Genomic DNA, 23,379 nt, shown 5'->3' on the forward strand with positions numbered 1-23,379 from the left:
GCAGCACTGCTCTGCCAAATGCTGCGTCATCTCTGGACTGTTGAGAAATTGCATAATGCAAGGTGAAGGTATGGATAGAGGATCATGTGGCTGCCCTGCATATATCCTGAATGGGCACTTGAGCTAGGAAAGTGGCAGAGGATGCTTGAGCTCTTGTAGAGTGCGCTGTCAATGTTGGGGTCGGAATCTTGGCCAAGTCATAGCAAGTCCTGATGCACGACATGATCTAGGATGATATGTGTTGGGAGGAGATGGAAAGCCCTTTCATCCTCTCTGCGACAGCGATGAAGAGCTGTGGGGACTTCTGAAATGGGTTTGTGTGTTTGATATAGAAAGCCAGGGCACATCTCACATCCAATGAATGAAGCATGCAATCTCTGTAGTTGGCATGCGGCTTGGGAAAAAACACAGGTGAGAAAATGTCCTGATTTCTATAGAATTGAGAGACTACTTTAGGGAGAAATGCAGGGTGTGGGCGAAGTTGCACCTTGTTTTTATAAAAGACAGTGTAAGGGGGCTCAGATGTCAGCACCTTGAATTCAGAGACCCTTCTGGCTGAGCTGATGGCCACTAGGAAAGCTACCTTCCAAGATAGGTAAAGCAAGGAACATGTCGCCATGGGCTCAAGTAGGGGGGGTGCATAAGCCTGGCAAGGACTAGATTGAGGTCCCAATGAGGAAAAGGCTGCCTCACCTGAGGATACAGTATATCCAGCCCCTTAAGGAAGCGGCCTATCATCGGGTTTCCAAAGACCGACCTATCCTCTACCCCTGGGTGAAAGGCAGAGATGGCAGCCAAGTATACCCTGATTGAAGAGGTCATCAACCCCTGCCATTTCAAGTTGAGCAGGTAGTCCAAAATAAATGGGATCAAGGCTTCTGCATAGACCAAATCAAGAACTGCTTCCACTTGGTGAGGTAAGTGGCTCGAGTAGAGGGCTTCCTGCTTCTAAGAAAGACCTCCTGAACTGAAGTTGAGACTGGTTTAACCATGGAGCTTCCACGCTGTGAGGTAGCGGGACTCCAGGTTAGGATGTTTTATCCTGCCGTTTTCTTGTGTGATGAGGTCTGGGAACAAGGGAAGGACTACCGGCCTGTCCACTGACAGGTCCAACAGCACTGGAGAGCCCATCTGCACCGGACTCAATGGCCCCCCTGTCACGGCTGGAGTCGACAGCTGCGGGACTTGCAGGCCAGGTTCGGGGAGTCCCAACACAGGACACACCCCACTGATGTGCCGTGCCGGTGAGCGACCCTTGTCCACCTTCTTCTTCTTATGCAGCACCTGCAATTGTGAATGGTACCGCGAGGTGGAGCTGGGCCTCGGGGCCAGGGAGTGGTGCCGATGCTCTTTTCTGGAGTCCTTCCTCAGTGCCAAGGTTCCCAAGCCGGTGTGTTGCGCATCGAGGCTGTGGGCGAAGTGCAGATTTCATTAGGAGGAGCTTCAGGCGAGAGTTTCTCTCCTTCTTTGTTCTGGGCTTAAAACCCCTACATATCTTGTACCTATCCTCCTGATGACCCTTCCCAAGGCACTTGAGGCAGGAATCGTGCAGATCGCCACATGGCATAGGCTTCAGACACTTCTCACTGGGCTTAAAGCCCTGGGACCAAGGCATGCCTCAGTCCGGTGGAAAGGGGATCAGGGAAGATCTTCCAGCTAAGTACTATTCAACTAATTAACACTAGTGGGTGACTATTTACAACTATTGACAACAACTATTTGAAGAAAGACCGCTAGGTCGGCACTTCCAATACACAAGACCGAGCTGCTCCAACAACCATCACTGGCAGTAAGAAAGAACTGAGCAGGAGGTGGGTCGGCAAGGACCTATATACACTGCCATAAAGGTGCCACTCCAGGGGGCTCCACAGCCGACCTGACGGATACCGCTAGAGGAAAAACTTTGCGACAATCGTGCACGTGGCACACCCACACCTAATTGGAATGGACACGAGCAAGCATTCGAAGAAGAAGCCATAATTTCTGTATTTAGAGACAGTTTGTGAAATTGTCAAGGAAATGCTGTCATGTGGCTTTGGATTACATGAATTAGCATCAGCTCTGACCTCCTGTAGCTATTCAGCGGCAATGATTTTCTGTCATGTAAAACCCGGCTTCAGCCCCCAAAGGAGAAATACAACAGTAAAGACTTTCAAATGGTTTGCTACTTTAATAGAATTTTGAGGAAACATTTGGAAGATGGTCTCCTCTGAACTGTAAAGTGTAACATACCCAGGGAGCTGTAGGTCTCCTTTGCAATCAAACTGGCGGCTGCTACCCTTGAACATCTATAGAGCTTCTGTACTCAAGGTTAAGATTTTGTAATGGATATTTTTAGTCTGACTTTTACTAAAAGCATCTGGGGCAAAATGGGGATCTGTGGGTCCCCATACCACCTGAAGTGGGGCTGCTGCGCAGGGGATAGGAGCCACCTGCAGCAGCTGGGGGTTGCGGGATACACCTGCAGCTCAGGAAGGGTCCCCTACTGCCCATGGGGGCTGGGAGCTGCAGGGTACCCCCTCTGCCTGCAGCTCCAGGGGCCCACGGGGCCTGAGAGCTGGGGATTCCCCCACCACCTGCGGGGACCGAGAGCTGTGGGATGCTACCGGCTCCCATGTCAGCCGGGAGCTGCAGGGTACCCCGACCACCCACAGCATTGGGGGCCTGCGGTGGCTGGGAGCTCAGGGGTTCCCCTGCTGACCACAAGCTTGGAGGTTCCCCACCACCTCTGGCAGCCCCTGCAGCTCACAGCCCCTATGGGCAGCAGAGGACCTTGCTGCTTGCCACTGCTGAAGTCACAGAGGTTGCTGGAAGTCACAGTTTCCATGACTTTTGTGACCTCTGTGACTTGATCATGGCCTTATTCATTGTCAATATAAATGAGAGTCTCGGCTATGGAGGCCGTTTGTTAACATAACCTTGAGGAAGACATTGCTTCAGGTAGGGGCTGTGGGCTAGTTTCACAAGGGGGACATAGATGTCTACCTGTCCCTTTAGGTGCTTAAGTTCAGCATTTAGGTGCCACTGGCATTCACAAAACCTGACTCAGCTGCTGCCTAATCATATAGGTGCCTGAAGCATAGTGACACCTAAGTCCTGACACCACCGAATAACTTGGTGTTCTAGCTCACACTTAGCCCTGGTGGGATGTTCAGATCAGTCATTCTCCCACCTGTCTTGCCTGCAGGGCCTCATCAGGACATGCCTAACTCACACAGAAGACAGAGGAGGCAGTGGTGCCACTCACCCTTTATGCACTACAGCCCAGCAGTTAGTTGCTCACCTGGGATGTTGTGGGAGACCCAGGTTCAGGTCCCTACTCTGCCTGATTTGGAGCAGGGGCTTGAACCCTGGTTTCCCATATCCCAGGTGAGTGCTCTAACCCCTGGTCTTTTGAGCATAAGGGGGCCATCACCATTTCCTCCAACTCCTCCTAGGTTTCTTGCCAGAAAGGACTGATTTGGCTTAGGGCCTAACTCCAAGAAAGGGTTCAGAGCTGTGAATTCCAAGTGGACGGAGACGCCTCCCTCTGGTGGAGTTAGATGACTAATTCCCTTTGCAGGGGAGGGCTTAGACCCAACCCCTTCGTCAGCATTTCCTACTGGCTAGTTTTGGCAGCTCAGTGTGGTGGTTTCTCTGAATCCCTTTCTCAGGCACCTGACTCTCTCCCAGCATTGTGTAGGGACCCTGAGCACCTAACTCAAGGTTGTGAATTTCACTAGGCAGCCGGATGCTCAAAAGTTAAGCATTGTGACTCCGAGTGTTGCAAGGCCCAAGCCTCCCTTGTGAATCTAGCCCTCTGTAACAGAGGAGTTTCTTAATGTTTCTGTTATGAAGACCTTTTTTGAGTCAGTAATAACCTGACCAGGAAAATTAGCATCAGGCTTGAAACATGGTCTGAATCTGCCGAGATGTTTTCAGACTTTAATGTAGCACGAAGCCTGGCTCTCAGCTGAATTCTCACAGCTCCCTTTGGTCTTCAGTTTGACTTTTGAGTACTCAGCATCTCTGACAATCACATCTCCAGTCCTAGATTGATCCCTGGTGTAACTGCATTGACTTTAGTGGAGTTACACCAGGGATGAATTTGGCCCGTGACCTCAGGCTGGACATGTTTCAAAATGTATTTTTAAAAAAAAATCTTTTTGTGTCTAAAATAAATAAAAAGCTGAGGCAAGGTAGCCAGCGTCGGCACATGGCCCTCTCTGCCTTCATCTTCTTTGAATTGGAGTGCAGCAATGCACCTCATATGGGCTAAAGCTGAAGACCACTCAAACTTTCGTGAGCACAGAATTTGGCTGCCCACTTGCTTACCATTGTTTCTGACAGGAAGCTCCATTGTCTTGCACTGATTGGCTGTGGGCTGCTATTCAAGGTATTGGTTTTGCCTATACGGGCTGGTCTGGCTAAGCTTAGAGACCCACTTCACTTCCTGTGTTCTGCCATGGGCGGTAAGATCAACTGGAGCACCTCAGGTGCCATGTTTAAACATCTGAGGGCCACAGGCAGGACATTCTCAGTGACGAGCCCTCACCCCCTGTTGGTCTCCCAGAGCCCAAGTTTGTTAACTCTTAAAGCTCCCTGCACAGGAAAAGAGTTACTGAGTTTCTGTTGAGCCCTTTAATATACTCAGTGAACTCTGCATATAATTCGTGTTTTAAATTGGGTACAGGAGCCCAGGGAGCATGTTAGGTACAGTTTAATAAGCCAAATGAAGAGTTTGTTGTATGTGGTTAAAGACTATTGTATGAAGACATTTAAAATCCATCCTGGTGTCATTTTAAAGCACTGGTGACCTGCCGCCCTGATGAGTTCCAGTGTGGGGACGGGACCTGTATCCATGGAGCAAAGCAGTGCAACAAGGTACACGACTGTCCCGACAACAGCGATGAGGCAGGCTGCATTAACGGTACGTATAACCAATGCACCTTACACTCCAGTGTATGATACAACAAGAAGTCCAGCTCAGTCAGAGCATTGTAGGCACTGGAGATTTAAGACCTATTAGCTTTCCTAATTCATCTCCTCAGGCCAATGCAGGGTTGTTCCTTATAGAGCATTTTAAATTAGTCCAGTAATGGGACTTCTTTAGGAACTTTTCCAAAGTCCTAATACACCTCGCTCTTTGAAAAAAAAATTCCTGCATGATGTTCAGTCTAAATATTCTTTTGCTTAACACCATCTCATTACTGCTAATTTTAACCTCTTGATGCTTGATGTTCAGTCTTCATTATCATGACCCTAATCTAATTCAGTCGCTTTCCTCTCTTGCCCAACACAACAGAGTCCACGTGTGAAAGCCCCAGGAAGTTTCAGTGTAAAAATGGAGAGTGCATTGATGGAGTCAAAGTGTGCGATTCACATAGAGACTGCAGGGACGGGTCTGACGAGCCTGTGAAAGAATGTGGTACAGTACACACCTCTTTCCTCTTATTGCTACTGTGTTAACCTCTTCTCTCTCTGGTGCTCATGACTAGCAGAATAACAACATGTGGCTACTAATGCCATTCCTAGCTGCACTCTGTCTCTGTCTCTGTCTCTCTCTGCACACACTGTACCCATTGCATGGATATAAATGGAAGCAGAATTGGTCTCTCTGGCTTTTTTAGGTCATTGGGCTTGCACAGGTATGACTGGAGGCTTGCCCAGAGGCTTCATTCTACGCCACCAAGAAATGCACTTTGTCTTCATGGAGGGATGTGTGATCTGAGCACAGGACCAGGAGCAAGGAACTCATAAATTCTAATCCCCCTGACACCAGATAATTACTGGTGTGTGGGTTAATTAGTGTTTGTAAAATGCTTTACAGATAGAAATTGCTTTCTGAGTATTATTGTCAGATAGGTGAGTTCTATGGGTATTTTCCATTTCCAGTTTCTACATGTTCTACATGCAGGAGATTGGACTAGATGACCTCTTAAGGTCCCTTCCAGTTCTATGATTCCATGTTACAATTCTATGTTATTGAGGTTTTCATTAGGGATTAAGGGCATGGTGTCAGATGAGCCTGATAAAAATTCCCTCTGTGTAAAATTACATTGGATTCCAAGTTAGTGAAAATCACAGATGCCGTAAAAGCACATCTCTGACAAGCACCTGTTTGCTGCATCAACATTGTTAGAAGGTCAAGAGAATACAAACCACACCACCAAAGAGCAGTTCCATTCTTCCTGGAGGACTCCTTGGTGCAGGAAATTGGTGTGCTATTGAGCCTTTCACCCATCCTTTTAGGAGAATACTGCCAGCAGCAGCACTAGTTTGGAGTACTCAGGCTGTGCAAGGACTGTGATTGTGGCTGGCTCACATGCAAAGGTGTATGAGAAAGGCTCCTTGTGCTCTTCCCTTCCACCCTTGCACACCTGCATGGAACCAGCAATAATCTGGCCTCAAAGATTGGTAGTCCAAAGAGGCTAGTTCAGAAAATGTAACTGGGTGAAAAAATATAGGAAGATTTTTTTTTTCTTTCAAATCCTGATTCAGAAATAGGGAAACATGACCCTGACCAAGGTCTGAAGTTCTAGTGCTGACTTTTGTACTTTATCCCTGTGCTGACAAAGCCTAGCCAAGCCACTTGTGCCGCCTGTCACTCCATATCAACCCAAACAGAGAGACAGGGGGAAACTGTACAGGAGGAACTCATAGGGTCTCCACCTCCACCCAAAATCATCAGCCCATGAACATTGATGCATTACACCTTTCACTCACACCTGACTCAGCACAGCGGAGTCTGTGTGAGTGTATGCTTGGGAGACAGTGATTTAACATTGCTGTTCTTCTTCGAGTGGTTGCTCAGGTCCATTCCATATTAGGTGTGTGTGCTCGCCACATGCACCGGTGCTGGAAGTTCTTTCCTCAGCAGTATTCAGAGGGAACCAGCTCTGGTGCCCTCTGGAGTGGCGCTCACATGGCACAACATAAGAGGCGCCGCCAGCAACATGCAGGTAATTAGAACAGGGAAGTGGGAGTCAGGAGATACAGAATCTGTTCCAGCCACTGGCTCACTGTGTGACCTTGAGCAAGTCATTTACCACTGTCTGCCTCAGTTTCCCCATCTGTAAAATGGGGCATAAGTGTACTTAGCAACCTCTCCATAGCACTTTGAGATCCTCAGAAAGGCGCCAAACAATGCAGAGTTTTATTAGTCATCTTATTTAAATTGTCAGGTGGATATGTGGCCCCAGGTTGGGTAATTGGCTGTTCTTCCATAATAGAAAATTGAGCAGAGTAGTGTCTACACTTGGCCTACTTCTACGCCTATGTTAAGAGCTACAGTAAGAGAACCAGAGCTCTAGTACTGTCTTTATATCCATGCTACAAATCACTCCGTAACCAGAAGTGTGATTGACATGCAAATCCTTGTTTAAGTTACAATAACCTATAGCATTTTGAAGTCTGTGTGTGTGTGCGGGTGTTCAGTCTAATAGGTAGAGGCCACTATAACGATAGTAAAAGGCAGTTTCCATTTAATAAATGTCAAAGAACAGCTATGGCACACAGTATGACTCTGTGGACAGCTACTCAGAGCCTAGTGATCTTGCTGCTATTAATAACATGCTTATTTCTTTATTAGGAAAGTGGAAGCATGCTACATCCGAGTCGCTGTCTCTCCTGGTGCAATGTTTTCCTAGCCCGTTGACTTTAATTGGCTTGTTGTTGTTTTTATTTTCTTCCAAGGGTACTGGTTTAATGGTTCTGCTGTGCTGCTACATAATGGTATCCAAGGAAGCAAGAAGTAAAAATAAATAAATCTGACTGTATATTACAGTAAAGCTTCAAGCTGATAGGTTGCATGCCCAAGTGAACCACTATGCCCCAGAACTCCCACATCATCTGCATCAGCAATCCTAGACAGAGGAAGAAATTTCTCTTCACCTTGTATAGGTTAATTGGAACAACAAGAAAAACATTATTTCTGGCAAGAAAACTACCTTCCTCAACCTCTCTGCAGTTATAGTTACGAGGATGCAATAATTCTACTCTTTCAATTTCAGCTCTTGCACAAGGGGGAAAAACAGCATTTGATGAGACAGCATTTTGGTTTTAGATGGGACTATCACTGTATAGACTGTACACATGAGTTAGATTAGGCTGTCAGCAGTCAGACTGTCAACATCTCACTGTTAGCTTGGGGTGTCTGTGTACGGACTGTACATAAGTGAGGTGGGAATATCTCCAAAGGACTCTACCTTGGTGTATGCTGGGGCTCTCTCAGCATAGATTGCCCTGGTGTATTAGATGGGAATATCTAATACCACATAGACTCTCCCCAGTTAGCTGGGACCATTGGGTTAGATGACTCTCCTGGAATGGATTATTACAGCTCAAGGAAACAGTTTGGTATGTGCCACCAGAGCAGGGAGAGGGGGAAGTCAAATGGGGATAATTCTCAGGCCCCTTAACAGTTAATTCCTGGAAGCAAAAGATTTATGACTAGATGGGAACTGCGAACCCAAGAAATTTGTACAATATCCCCAGGGTCTCTGATTTGCATGTTAGGCTACGGTTTCTATTCCAAAGGGACTTTAAAATGTCAGTTTGGAGTGATACTGAGAAAGAGAGAATTTTGGTGGGTGTTTTCCATTTGTGAAGTCACTAGTGCGCTCTATACTGCTTGCTCCCAATCCCAGCAGCTGGTAGCTACTGAAACATTTTTGGGTACCTCGACCCCTTTTAACGTACTCAGTCTTATAATTAAAAAACATCCTTTATCCTAAATAATCTGTATGCTTCTTTTAGACCAAAATGAATGTTCGATCAACAATGGTGGGTGCTCACACATATGCAAAGACTTGAAGATCGGTTATGAATGTGAATGCCCTCCCGGATACAAGCTTCTGGATAAAAAAACGTGTGGAGGTAATTTACATGCAAACAGCAGTCTCTTGGTTCACTGTACAGAGACGTAATTATAGTCACTCCAGCATTGCTCCATCACAGATGGTTTGATTTCAAGTTATTGATGGGTTTCAAACGCTCCTTTCAGACATAGATGAATGTGAGAATCCAGACGCTTGTAGCCAGATCTGCATTAATTACAAAGGGGACTACAAATGTGAATGCTACGAGGGATACGAGATGGACACCCTGTCCAAGAACTGCAAAGCCGTAGGTAAGGCAACCCCGGCAAGCACTCAAACCCGACTGACCCAGTAGTATGAGTGTTATAAAGAAACGTGGGTCCATGGTCCAAGGGTTGGGGGAAAGAAGACAAAAGGAAAATTAAAAGCCAAATGCAGTCATTTAAAACTATACAAAACTGCTACAGCAATAGCAGATGTGTCCCGAGGCAACAGCTCCACTCGTTATGCAGATCAGAATATTTTAGCAATGTGTGCAGCTCAAGATTACAGTCAGCAGTTGGCAGTTTGAAGATGAGACTAAAAAGGAAAGTCTCTTGACTGGTGTTAAAAACAGTGCAGCAAAAATTAAGTAATAATAAGAAAAAAGGAAAATAATCAAAAATAGGTGGATTAGCCAGCCCTTCCCGCAGACCCATCCCGCACCTCTCCCCAAACTCTTACACGAATCTCAAAAAGAACAGCGCAGCAGCTCACTTGCTCTAGAAGAAACAAATGTCCCAGCTCATTGCAAAAGAAAATAAGCTAATTTCAGGGAGCTGGAAAGGTATATTATAAAAGGTCTAGGATCAGCCATGTTGAATATAATTTCATGGAAAGGATTGACCTTTGGGGGAGTGATTTCCTGAGGGAGCTGGCTCAGTAAAGTTTTGTCCTGGGAATTCCAGATAAGTTTTCTGATTATATACCTTATATATAGTATATAAAAAGTCCTTAAAGTCAGCATGTCCAGCAGACTTTATGTACAGGCAAGACCCCTTCCTTGCACTGTCTGGGGGCAGCTGGAGTTGTCACCTAGGAGTTGTCCTAGGATCCACCCTTCTGCTCCCTGCTCAGAAATTCCTGCCCCCTCAGGGTCTCTGCAGGATAGCTTTAAAGCGAAGCGCCAGCTGGGAGAGCCCTATCAGGCTTGGAGGGTGGAGGTGGGGCTCACCTTTTTAGAACTCCAAATGGAATCTTTGTTCAGCTTTCTCCTGTATAGCTCTTTTTTCCCTTCCCAATGTTCCCTCTGTCCCATCCATCCCCCATGGTGCAGGCTGCCTTTGCCTCCAAGTGGGAGCTGGGTAGCTCTCAATAAACTCATTCTTTCCTTAAATATTTTCCCTTCAGTTCAAGTCTTTTAGGAAGTGACCTTTCACCACTGAAAATAGGAGACACTGGGCTAAATCATGCAGTCCTTACTCAAGCAAGGCTCCCACTTGTAGTCTGATGATTAATTTGAGGTGAAGAATGCACTTGTCACTAATAGGTTTGTTCTTTGGGGACTACATAGAGATTAATTATGATGACGAGTGTGAGAGACAGAGAAAGACTTTGAGTTTTATTAATACCGTGATCAGTAGAAACAAAAATCACAGAACTAGAAAAACAAGAGTAACAGCAGACTCCTCATCAGGTATACTCATGAATTTGGGTTCCCCTTAGGGTGAGATTAAGCATTAAGGTTGTCACTCCTGCTGAAGATTGGGTTTGAGCCTTTTTTATGCTCTTATTCCTTGCACCCAGTGGCAGATTAGTCACTGGGCCAATGGGATCTCTGCCCAGGGTCCCTGGCCAATTAGGAGGCCCTGAAAAAATGGGCACTCCCATGCCCTGACCCCACTCCATGGCAGGATTGCTGGGAGGGTGGGACAGGGGAAGCCCCTGCACCCCAACCTTGCTCCCCAGCAGCCGTGCCAGGTGGCGGGGAAGCCCCAGTGTGGGGACCTCATCTGCGGCCCTGAGACTGAAGGAACTCTAGCTCCCTGCTGCGGTCTGAGGGCTGGGGGAGCTCTTACTTCCCACTGTGGCCCTAGGGCCGTGGCGGGGGGATAGAGCTTCTCCAGTTTGGGGTTGCAGTGGGGGCAGGGCTGAAAGGAGCAAATGTGGGACCGCAGTAGGGGCATGGAATGTGGGTGGAACAGGGCAGGGATGCAGAGGGAAGAGACAGAATGGGTGGGTATGTGGGCAGGGCTGCAGGCGGAAGGGGAGGGGAGGGGCGGGGCTTGCTCTGGCCCAGGGCCCCACCAGTCTTTATCCTGTCTCTGCTTACACCCACCTATTTCTAAGACCATATTTGATTAGGTTTTGGCCTTTTGTTCATATTAGTCATGCCTGCACCCATTTTGGGGGCTCCAACAATTGTATGCATTTGTGCAGATAGAAGTTAAGGAGGCTAGCTAAATAAAGCCTTTGTGGTCAAGACCGTTTATCAGATGATATATATGGCTAAATCTTCTGACCCAAGGTTACTTACTTATGTTAATTCTTACTAGACCTGTTGTGACCGTATACTATTACTACCAGTAGCCTCAAGCTAAATACTAGGCTTTATGCTCACTGAAAAGCCCATTTTAAAATGACCTTTACATTTCTTTGCTTACTCCTGCTTGCATTATAGATTTAGTTTAATTTGCACTCATTTAGGAAGCATCTTCACTTTTTCTAAGATATCAATGTTTATTTACCTGATCCCCGGAACTGAGGTCATGGGTCAAAGGTCAACACTCTGAAAATATGCACTTCTGATGGTTTTGAGGGTCACTGACAGCACATATCTCCAAGGCCTGGTCCTTACAAGCAGTGCTCATCCCTTTATCATATCTACACTCCCTGCAATGGGAGGTTTGCCTGAGTAAGAACTCAGTCACAAAGGAAGCTGAGATGCATACATTTTTTTTTTTTGAGGAAAATAACATATATGCTTCCATCTCTCCTGAGTTTGTCATAAGAAAAATAAATGTGACATTTCCAGCTAGAATTTCTGGGCTGGCCTGTGACCTTAGTACCACAACCCCAGTAGAGGTGGATGCCTTTACATTTGACATGAGCTGTTGGGGGCAGAGGCTTCATTCCTGCAAAGGACAGACATCAGCTGAGTGAATCCAAGAGCTCTGCTGGAGCATACTTAAGTGTGCCCCCACCCCTCCTGTTAGGAGGTGCCACATGTGTTATCTGCAGAGCCAATCTCCAGTGGCCAGGCATGGGCCCATCTACTTGGACATGTCCCTCTGCACTTTGTACTCAAGCAGTGTAACCCCAAGGAGGCCTCTGACTGCCCCCTGCATGCAAGTTGGGGAGGGGTTGCTGTGCCTACTTGCCCACAGCCCCCCAGCTCATCCAGGCATGAGCAACCAGAATCAAACCTTACACCAGTTAAAAATATATCATCTAGAGTGAAGAAACCCCTTGGTGTTTCACTTGTGACTTCTTAGCAAGTTGAGCAGAATAAGAGCAAATGCTGCTGCTGCTCTGGCAAGCTGCTGCTACTGCTCAGACTCTTCATGTTCTGATGTAACAGCTCCCCCTCTGGGAAATAGTGACATTTGCTTCTGGTACACAGCAAAACTCCCTTGCAGGATATATCTGCAAATAAGCAGGCAGCATGGTGCCTTTGGCTTCAGTGAGATCACCCTCAATGTTATGCCCTGCATAATGAGAGCTGGATGTGGCACTTGGACCTCTGCTGTCAAGTCAGCTGGTAAAATAAAAGCCACACCTGTTTCTTTTCTGTGATAGGCAAGAGTCCATACCTGATCTTCACCAACCGCCACGAGGTACGTAAGATAGATCTGGTGAAAAGGGACTACTCTCGCATCATCCCCATGCTGAAGAATGTGGTGGCTTTGGATGTGGAGGTGGCAACAAACAGGATATACTGGTGTGATTTGTTCTACAGAAAGATATACAGGTAATGGGCCAGGGCAGATATGTGTTCTGGTACACATAGTATAGTTCATTTTATACTACTGATAATGATGATGATCTGTAAGGATGCCCCCATTCTATTGAACAGTGGCATGGTGAGCAGCATCCATCTATAAGACCACAGAGTGTCTCTCTTTTTATTTGGTTACACATGGTGGCCCAGATTTTAAGTGGGCCTACAAAAACGTGCAGGCACGTGACCCCAGTTATCTGATTTGAGAATACAAGAGCATTTTTGTGGTACCAACAGATACCTCTGCAAGTTTGCACACGTATTATCTGAGTTGTTATGTATTTGTATTACAATAGTGTTTAGAGATCCCAGCTGAAATCAGGGCCTCTCTGTAGTATATGCTGCACGAAAACATAGAGACAGGACGTGCCTCAAAGAGGTTACTGTCTAATGCACAAGAGAGGCAAATAATGGGAGAAAGGAAGTGCCATTATCATCATTTTACAGATGGGGAATGCACAGAGACTAAGGGGTATGTTCACAAATGGGATTTAGGTACCTAACCGATACTTTAGCTGCCTAAGTCCAACATTTAAGCAACATTGACATTCACAGAACCACTGCTCAGCTACTACCTAAGCCCATAGGTGCCTACATTTCCACCAATAAAATCCCTAGGTGCCTACATTTGTACTTGTGGGCATGTGCACAGCCACCTAAATCCTGACAGGATAGAGGAGTGTGGCGCCTCACCCACACCTAAGCACATTTAGATTTCACAAACGTGGCATTTCCCCACCTCTTCCACCAATGGGACCCAATCCTATGGGTGTGCTCGGAGCATATCTAACAGATCAGATCCTGCATGAAACTTGGTGACAGTGCCATAGACCCTTCCCCCAATATCCCAGTGGTTAGAGCACTTACCCAGGATGTGGGAGAGTTGGGTTCAAATGCCTCCTCTCCCTGATGTGGATCAGGGACACAAACCCAGGTCTCCCACCTTCCAAAGCTATGCAGCATCCTGGAATGAGTCTCTCCCAGTCTCTCCTGCTGAAGCTGTTCCATTGTGTATGAAATACTTAACCATTAACTGGGCCAGAGAGGGCGTGGAAACAACTGTATAGTCCAGTGATTAGGGCACTTCCCTGGGAGATCCAGGTTCCAGTCCCTGCTCCACTGAATATTTAAAGTATTTCATACAGAGTTAGGTGCTTGTGACTGCAGGAGAGGGTTTACAGCTGTGGATTTGAGCAGAGGGAGGCCTGAAGTTAGGCACCTAACTCCCTTTGAGGGGCAGGGCTTAGGCCACACCCCTTCCCCACAGTATTTCCTATGGCTAGTTTAGACAGCTCCCCACTCAGCTTGCTGGCTCTTGTGAATCCCATTCTTAGGTGCCTAATTCTCCCCATACATTGTAGGGGAAGCCTGGGTGGGTGCCTAACTTGGGGTTGTGAATTCCACTAAGCAGCAGGGCACCTAAAAGTCAGGTGCTGCAACTTTCAGCATTGCATCACTTATGTCCCCATTGCGAATTGCCCAACCTTGCACAGGAAATCTGTGGCAGATCCACAGAGTCATGTCTCCTAAACTGTGGTCCTGTGCCTTAAACCATACCATTTTTTTTCCACTCTATCCCCCTCCCCAGGTGTTTTTATGACACCCAACACCCATATTATGTAACAGGCACCTACTGAAAACATAGTCTGTTTGTCACTGGAACACAGTATCCAGATTTGTTTGCTAGTAGTATATTTAATCAAAAAATGCAGCTGCATTTTAATTTATGCACCAAACCTCCTCCTTGTGCACTCTGATTTGCATTGGTATTGCACCCTATTGCAGCTTCTATAGTGATTTGTTCTGGTTTTCAGCTAATGATCAGAGGGCCATTTACTAGTTTCAGTAAGTAATAGAGCTACAGAGTGTCTGTAGGCTGCAGTTGCTCAGATTCCAGGGGTAGGGAAATTTGCCCAAGCTGTGATGAGATAATGAAGTGGCTAGCCAGGTAGGTAAGTAGCCCTGTGAGCACACTGGGCAGTGTAAATAGGAAGATGGTTGGGATGGATGCTGAGATTTCACTCTGAAAGTCTGACACTTTAGAAAACGTGTATCTGGGGTGGGTAAGGGTTACACATTCATACACAGAGAATTATTTAACACACACTGCTACTTTTGAAGCACACTGGCAGTGAATACCTCCAGAGTTCAGATAGGTGCTCATGCCCTTCTCATGGCTACATCAAGAGTTTGTTCTCTGTCCAAGCAGCAGGACATTTGTCTCTTTTACTCCTGTTTGTGTTAGCTTTTCCACAGGCCTTAGATCTTCTTCACAATGAGCTTTTGTGTCCTAATTACCTATTAACTGTTAACTCTTCTGTTTAAAATAATGACATCTGCACTGATATTGAATACTGTTCATGCAAAAGACCTTGGTGCCCCATTGGTGATGGAGCAGAACTCCACCTGCCACATTCTACGGGGAAGTGTAATCTGTAATTAATTTGAGATGCTATCGCAGGATGTAAACAAGGGGTATAGCAAATAATTACCGGCAAGAGAATGCTCTCTGGATTTATGCTGGGTGTCATCCATGGATAGCCACTCCCAACCTGCATCATGTCTCGTTTTGAAAGACGTCCCACACAGACCTTCCATTATCCACTTTGGCCTACAGCTTCCAATCATTAGATCCTTTGACAAACCAAGATGGAACTTCAGAAAGGCAGACTGGAAGAAGTACACAGATGCTCTAGAAAAATGTCATCTCCATACCATCACACATCATCCTGGTCTACGAAGCTTTCAATCAATTCCAAGGAGCCATCTTCAAAGCTGCTTGTGCATCCATATTGCACAACCACCATCCAGTCTACATGCTGTGCCTTCATGCTGAATGGTACTAAACTGCTTGGTCACTATAGATCCTCTGGTGATCCAGATATTGCTGATCATGTAATCGAGTCACTGGAGGCTGCTAGACAGGCACAATGGGAAGACTACTCAAAATCTAGACATCATTCACTTAAGCTGGAAATGCTGGAATTTTATTTGCTGTCTCAGCAAAGCTTAGCAGCCACCATCCCTAAGCCAACCACCTGGCATACCAAACCAAGCTGCCAGTTCTGTCAGAGACTCAGCAACACGTAGTCATTCACAGCCTCAGTTAGACCAAATCGTAAGTGACAGTAATTGTGGCACTGCTCCTGGCTATGACAACATATTGCCGTATGATTGAAGCACCTCGAGACTCATGCTTATCAGTGACTGGGTAAAAAGAAAATGAATACCTGTGGCACCTAAGAGACTAACAAATGTATTTGAGCATAAGCTTTAGTGAGCTACAGCTCACTTCATCGGATGCATTCCGATGTAGCTCACGAAAGCTTATGCTCAAATAAATTTGTTAGTCTCTAAGGTGCCTCAAGTACTCCTTTTCTTTTTGCGAATACAGACTAACACAGCTGCTACTCTGAAACCTGTCATCAGTGACTGGTGCAGTTCTTCACAAAGAGTGAATTCCAAAGACATTGTTAATGTCAAAAGTCATTGCTCTCCTGAAACTGGGGAAAGAGCCACATAATGTGGCAAGCTGTCAACTGATATCCCTGTTGTCTGTGCCATTCAAGGTGCTGGAGATCTCATTCCCAAGCCATCTCCCAGAAGTGGAATCTGTGCTCAGCATTAAGCAAGCAGGCTTTTGGACAGGTTGGCGCACCTGCAATCGAGTGCTAGTTTTGAAAACATTCTTCAAAAATGGTTTTCAGAAAAACCTGAAGATAAGAGCCATATTTCTGGACCTGACAGCAGCATATGACGTGGTCTGGTGCACGGGGCTCTCTGTCAAATTGTCAAGAGCACTCCCAGCATAAGTAGGCCACGTCATTAACCTTCTCCACAACAGATGTTTTCAAGTGCACATGGGAGACAGAGTTAGCCTGTGGAAGAGGCAAACCAGCAGTCTACCCAAAGCTTGGGGCTGGCACTGTTGCTTTTCAGTCTGTACACAAATGACCTCTTGCTTACCCAGTCCCACAAGTTAATGTACATAGATGACGTTTGCTTAGGTGTCCAAGCACTGTCATTCCTAGAACTTGAAGACACCCTAAATGCTGACTTGACTAAGATGGCTGAATACTGTATTTGGTGGCATTTACAACCAGTAAATGTGACCAAGACTGTTTCAAATGTGTTCCATTTTTACAATGCCAGAGCAGCCCAAGAACTGACTATCCTTCTCAATGGACTTTGCTTGAAATACAAATCCCAGTCTGACTCAGAGTAATCCTAGAACAGATCTCTCACATATCTTAACCACTTGAGGAAAACTGTAGCTAAGGTGAGATCATGTGACAACCTCCTAAGTAAACTGTACAGCACTTCATGGGGAGCAAACACTCAAACTCTCTGATCATCCAGTTTAGCCCTCCATTACTCCGCAGCAGAATATGTTGCTCCAGTATGGCTCCATTCGTCTCAGGTCAAGTTGGTTGACCCACAACTATTCTCATCCATGCGCATCGTGACTGGGACAATTTGACCCACACCAGTACCAGGGCTCCCTGTGTTAAGCAACATCACTTGTTCACATATGTGTCATGAGGAGGCTACAACTACAATGTTCGAGCAGCTCAGGGCAGACCTGAGCCTACCACTATACACTGTGTCTTCAACCACCCAAAAAGCATACTTGTTAGAGAGGCCCCGTTGTCTGCCCACGTGCCCTGCCTTCTCTGCATCGTTGATGTGGCATGAAGATTGGTCTGCAGCTGACATCAGAAACCAGTCTCTTATAATTGACCCAAACGTGTGTACCCAGCTTTGATTTGCCATGCTGCTCAGGGGTCTTTCTGGACTGATTTTGAACGGCCATACTGGGATCCTTGGACAGAGTATTGGCAGCAATTTACCAACTTCCAGCCAATTCCAGGACCTTGTGAAGAGGGTGGCTGACACCCTCCAGATATTTCTTGAGAAGGTTAAAGTCTCACAACACAAACTCCTGGACATTTTGCAGTGGGCTATACCCACAGGGATTGTGCTACCCATTAATGAAGCACTCCTGTATCCAGCAAAGATTGTTTGGCAAACTTCTGCCACCATCCTGCCAACTTGTAAATCGGCAGATAAGAAATATAATGTATCTCTCAGGGACTCAAAATTTTTGTTTTCCCACTCTCCCACCCAATTCCCTAATGGTGGATGCTGTAAAAAAGTGGGGTAAACAGCATTACTCCTGGTCTATTCCTTATGATAAGGACCAGAAGACGTTAGATCTTTTTGGCTGAAAGGCATACTCATCTGTGACCTTCCAATTTTAGATCTCAAACTATCAGGCAATCAAGACCAAGTATGACTTCACAAATTACAAGAAGTTTGCAACCTTTATTAAACATCCTCCACAGGAGCATAGAGAGTACTTCCAGGCCATCATTAAGGAGGGTCAGTTATTAGCCAGATCCTTTCTCCAAGTGTCCTTGGGTGCTGCAGACACTGCCGCTAGGTCCATCTCCACAGCGGTTGTCATGTGCAGGGTGCCATGGCTACAGCTGTCGGGGCTCCCAAGAGAGGTTCAGAATGCTGTTGAGGACCTCCCATTTGATGGTCAGAAGCTTTTCTCAGGGACTACAGATGAATCCTTGCACATGCTGAAGGACTCCAGGGCCAGACTGACGTTTCCTCTACTACAGACAAGAGGAGATTTAACAGTTCTCAAACTACCAAGAAATCACACCCAGCCCAGTTCTCTGAATTTCACAGAACCACTGAGCTGACTAGAAAGAGACAAAAACTCAAGAGGAAAGGAGCTTCTCATCCTCCTTCAGCAAGTACCCAGTCATAATTGAAACAACAATTTTGACAGGTTGGTTAAGGACTCAACTCCTCCCTCACCTCTAAGTTCACAAGCTGCAACCTTTTGCCCAGCTTCCTTCTTTTGGAGATCACCTTTCCCATTTCCAACAGGCCTAGCAGTGTATTACAACAGACAGGTGGGCTATAAGATTGGTTTACACCATCCACTTTACATCCCTCCCACTCCCCTTCCCCATCCTCTCACGAGGCTATACTGAGTCAAGAGGTAGACTCTCTCCTTCAATTAGGAGCGATAGAACCAGTCCCATCCTCTCACGGGGGGAAAGGGTTTTATTCAAAGTATTTTCTCATGCCAAAGAAAGATGGATGGTGAAGACTGATCTTAGATCTAAGACGGCTGAATAAATTTTTAAAGTCTCAAAAGTTCAGGGGGGTGACTCTGGAAGCTATAATCTCTAGATGCAGGAGACTGGTTTTTGGCCCTAACCCTACAGGACACCTATTTCCATATAGCAATACATTCTGCAGACAGGGAATATCTATGTTTCACTATGGGTCAGGTTCGTTTTCAAAAATGAGTATTTCTCTTTGTCCTCTCTTTGGCCCCAAGAGTATTCTCAAAGGTACTAGCAGTAGTAGCTTTCTACCTTTGGAAAGAAGCAATTTTAGTCTTCTGATAACTCAATGACTGACTACTTGAGGGCCAGTCTTATGAAGCAGTACTAACTTCCACTCAGACAGCCCTCTCTCTCTTCCAGGATTTAGGTCTCCAGCTAAACTTAAAAAAATCCACATTAGCCCTTGAACAAAGAATACGATTTATAGGGGCACATTTGGATTTGTTGGCAGCCAGGGCCTGCCTTCCTACAGACAGATTCATAACTTTGGCAAACCTGGTTGGGACAATTCAAGGAAGCCCCCATACCACAGTAAGGAACTGTTTGCAGCAGCTCTTGGTGACATGGTAGCTTGCACCATTGTGACCAGTATGCAAGACTATGACTTCTCTGCTTTCTAGGCTGATTCAGAAGGATGTATTCCTCAACCAGTCACAGCTTGGACATACAGGTCACGGTTTCCCTCCAGGCGAAGAACTTCCTAGACTGGTGGAAAAATGAATTCAGTGTCTGCGCAGGCATTCCTTTCCTCTGCTCAGCTCCAACCTATCTGTGACCATGGACACATCGCTTTTAGGGTGGGGAGAAAACCCTCACAACTCAGGGCAGATAGTCACCTGAGGAAGCCTGTCTCCATATCAACCTGTTAGAACTCAGGGCAGTCAGGAACGCCTGCCTTCAGTTCCTACCACTGATCAGGGCAAATCAATCAAGATTGTGAAGGACAATGTGGCTTGTGTGTTTTATATCAACAAACAGGAAGGACCAAGATCCCCTTCCCTGTGTGCCCAAGTTATGGAACTGGTTACAGCCCATTAGATTCAGATCTCAGCCATTTACCTTCCTGGAGTCCAGAATGTCCCAGATGATATGCTCAGCAGGCGTTTCTCCCAGGACTAAATATGGGAGCTGGACTCTCAAATTCTTCACAGGATATTCCAAAAGTGGGCACTTCCAGAGGTGTACCTGGTCGTCACATTCAGCAACAAGATGTACTTCATATTCTTCTCAAGAGGACACTTAGGTCACCACTCTCTGAGAGATGCTTTTCTCCTTCCCTGGACGAAGGGCCTGTTCTACGCAGTTCCTCCAGCACCACTAATTCTAAGAGTGATGAACAAGATGAGACAGAACAAGGCCACGGTTATTCTTTATAGTACTGACATGGCTGAGGCAAGCGTGGTGTCCTTACCTGCTTCATGTGTGTGTCCAAAAAGTGTTCAACTTTCTGGCCATCCCTCATGTCCTCTCCCAGGATGTAAGTCGTGTGCGTCACCCCAATCAAGGGTTCCCCACAGGACCCATTTTAATACTTTGAGGTGGATTGGTGACCCTGTGATTCTCCGCTCTTTGTTCTCCACGGGCACCTTGGAACTTACCCTGAGTCAGCTGAAAAGGATCTTCCTCGTCCTTGGAGCTTCTCTCTGCTCTGCCCAGAGACTCCCAGTCCATTTTTCCCACATTAGAGTCGTGGCTGCTCTGGTGGGTAGGGGATCCCACCTGCCTGTCCAACTCATAGTCCCAGGACCTAACAGAGTTATGAATGAAAGGCTGAGTGCAGGCTGGGCACAATGCCCCATCTGCTGAACCCAGGATGGTAGGCTCAGAGGAGCACCATTTGGAGTTGGGTGTTTTTTAGTCTACTTGGCCATACCTAAAAAGTGCAGAGGAGCCAGCAGGGAGGCATTGAAGCAGAGGGGTCGGATGTGTTTCTACCACCTGATTAAAAACTGACTTGGGTGGGGAAAGGGGCTAGCGAGGGAGAACACTGCTCTAAAAAGTAGTAAAAAAAAAAAAAAAAAAAACCCACCAAAAAAAAAACCCCATAAGGCAGATGAGAAGGCAGCAGCATGTAAACTGCTATCTACACGAGGCAGAGAATCTGGCCGCCAGTAGGAGCGGAATGGGCATGGCCAGAGTGGAGGCATCAAAACGCCGCACTGCCTCTATGAGCTGCAAGAGTGAGCAGAGCAACCTGGACATCAAGAATTGAGGGAGACACTGGGCTGCAGAAAATGTCACCTCTAACCAAGAACCTTTCATTCTGAAGGATCCCAAAGCATTTTCTGAACCGTGGATATACGTCAGTGTGCTCGCTGCTGTAGTGCAGCCCCATTGAGGGTGAAAGCACCTTGATACTGCACAACAGTTTGGGACAGGAAGTAAAAAATAACCACTATTTCCAATTGCAACTGTGGGGGGAAATATTGATAGTCAGAATGTAATCACCCAAGTTGGAATTAGGGCAGGACACAGAAGTTAACTCTTGTCTTACAAAAATGCTATGGGCTCTTCAGTAGAGGTGATAAATGAGGTCAGAAATATGTTTCCATCCTCTAGAAGTACCTCCTAGTGCCTTGCATTTAGTATTGGCTCAGAGAGCCACCTCCTGACTCACCAGGACTACTGTTGTATCACCTGAGTCTTCCTTTTAAAGTCTGTTGTCCAAAGCATTAACCCAACCCGATACTGCATAGTTTATTGTAGTAGAGGCTGCTCTGGCTGCAAGCAATACCAAGACTTCAGAGCTTTCTGCTTCTTGACATTAATTTGTTTCCAATTCTCTGTGCCAGAGTTGTACTCTGGCAGCACTTGGCTTCTTTTCTCATTACCTTGGGCCAGGTTGATCAACAATATAGGATGTTAGTGGATGAGTGGTCTTACGTTTTCAGATGTTCAAGGGAAAATGTCATGACCCATTATTTTGTAGTTATATCTATTTTAAAAATATAATAAATTATTCTTGTGGTCAATATTAAATGGTCCTGTTTCAAGAAAACTAGCACATATAGGGCCAGATTCCATTCTTATCCTGGTGCAAATCCAGCATAATTCTGTGTAGATTCACTTCACTGAAGTTACTCCAGAATGACACCGGCATAACAGAGCAGAAGCTGTCTCACTGTATGCTATTAGGAGTGACACTGGCTTACTTACGGAGTGTGCAGGTGAAGTTTGGTTTTTCTATTAGTATTTTTAAAGATATTTTGAAGTTGTCACTGATATTAATGTGCCCCAGCCGGCTTGGATAATGGATCAGTGTCTAACCCTCTTCCCCAGCTCTCATAACTGTGAATCCCTTTGCTAAGCTATTTGTAGATGAAAAAAATTATTATTAAGGCTACGGGTATTTTGTCCTGGGTATTTTTAGTAAAAGTGATGGACAGGTCATGGGCAATAAACAAAAAATCACGGAAGCCGTGACCTGTCCCTGACTTTTTTACTAAAAACATTCCTGACAAAATGGGGAGGGAGGAGGGTCTGGCACCCTCCTGCCCCGCAGCAGCTGGGAGCTGCAGGGACCCCATTACCCAGTTGCTGGGAGGGGTCCTCCTGCGGGACTGGGAGCTGTGGGGCAGTCCCCCACCATCCGCAATGGCAGGGGAGCTGTGGGGGGACCCTGCCAGCAGTGGAGGCTGGGGAACTGCGGGGGGTTCCGGCCCTTGGCTGCTGAGCAGCTCCAGGCTGCCTCTGCCATCGCCACTGGGAGCTGGGCAGCCTGCTTACGGTAGCTGAGCAACTGCAGGGGTGCCTCTACCAGCTATGGCAGCTGGAAAGTTGCGGGGGACCCCCTGTCCCTGGCCACTGAGCAGCTCCAGGATCCCTCTGCCGCCAGTGGCTGGGAGTTATGGGGGTGGGGGTACCGGCTGCTTGCAGTGGCCGAGCAGCTGCTGGGGGTGTCCCTGCCAGTGATGGCGGCTGGGGAGCTAGTGGGGAGCACCCACGGCAGCTAAGCAGCTCCAGGGTCCCTCTGCCAGTGGTGGCAGCTGGGGAGCTGGGGGGGGCACCCGCAGCCGCTGAGCAGCTCCAGGGTCCCTCTGCCAGTGGGAGGCAGAGGGGAGCTGCTCATGGTGGCGGAGCCACTGGACAGTTCAGGGGTCGCCACCTGTGGCAGCGGATGGTCAATTGTGGGGGTCCCACGACCTGTGGAGGCTGAGCTGCTGCCAGGTCCCTGCTGCCGGGACCTCCAATGTCACGGAGGTCATTGGAAGTCACGGATTCTGTGGCTTCTGCGACCTCTGTTATGTAATCTTAGCCTTAATTATTATTAATTACATAGGTCCTAATTCAGCGACGTGCTTCAGTGTGTGTTTATCTTTAAGCACGTGCTTAACTCCATCCCTATTCATCTGTTCACTTAAGCATTCACTTAACTTTTAGCACGTGCTTAAGTCCTGTTGAAGTCACATGCTTAAAATTAACTGCTTTGCTGAATCAGGGACATCCTGTC

At 46.7% G+C, this 23,379-nt stretch overlaps 1 protein-coding gene across 2 annotated transcripts in view; it reads left to right on the forward strand.

Moving 5' to 3' along the window:
• The window catches only part of LRP8 (LDL receptor related protein 8), a 277,677-nt gene that overhangs the window by 237,409 nt on the left and 16,889 nt on the right, over nt 1-23,379 (forward strand). Inside the window, exons 6-10 of one of the 2 annotated variants that reach the window (XM_038413161.2) lie at nt 4,787-4,909; nt 5,285-5,407; nt 8,737-8,856; nt 8,984-9,109; nt 12,576-12,747. In XM_038413161.2, the coding sequence (XP_038269089.1) occupies nt 4,787-4,909; nt 5,285-5,407; nt 8,737-8,856; nt 8,984-9,109; nt 12,576-12,747 (664 nt within the window). The remainder of the gene's footprint in view (nt 1-4,786; nt 4,910-5,284; nt 5,408-8,736; nt 8,857-8,983; nt 9,110-12,575; nt 12,748-23,379) is intronic. The other variant, XM_038413159.2, reaches the window with a different exon arrangement.

This window comes from Dermochelys coriacea, chromosome 8, assembly GCF_009764565.3.
Source record: "Dermochelys coriacea isolate rDerCor1 chromosome 8, rDerCor1.pri.v4, whole genome shotgun sequence".
In the NCBI taxonomy this organism is placed as follows: domain Eukaryota; kingdom Metazoa; phylum Chordata; order Testudines; family Dermochelyidae; genus Dermochelys; species Dermochelys coriacea.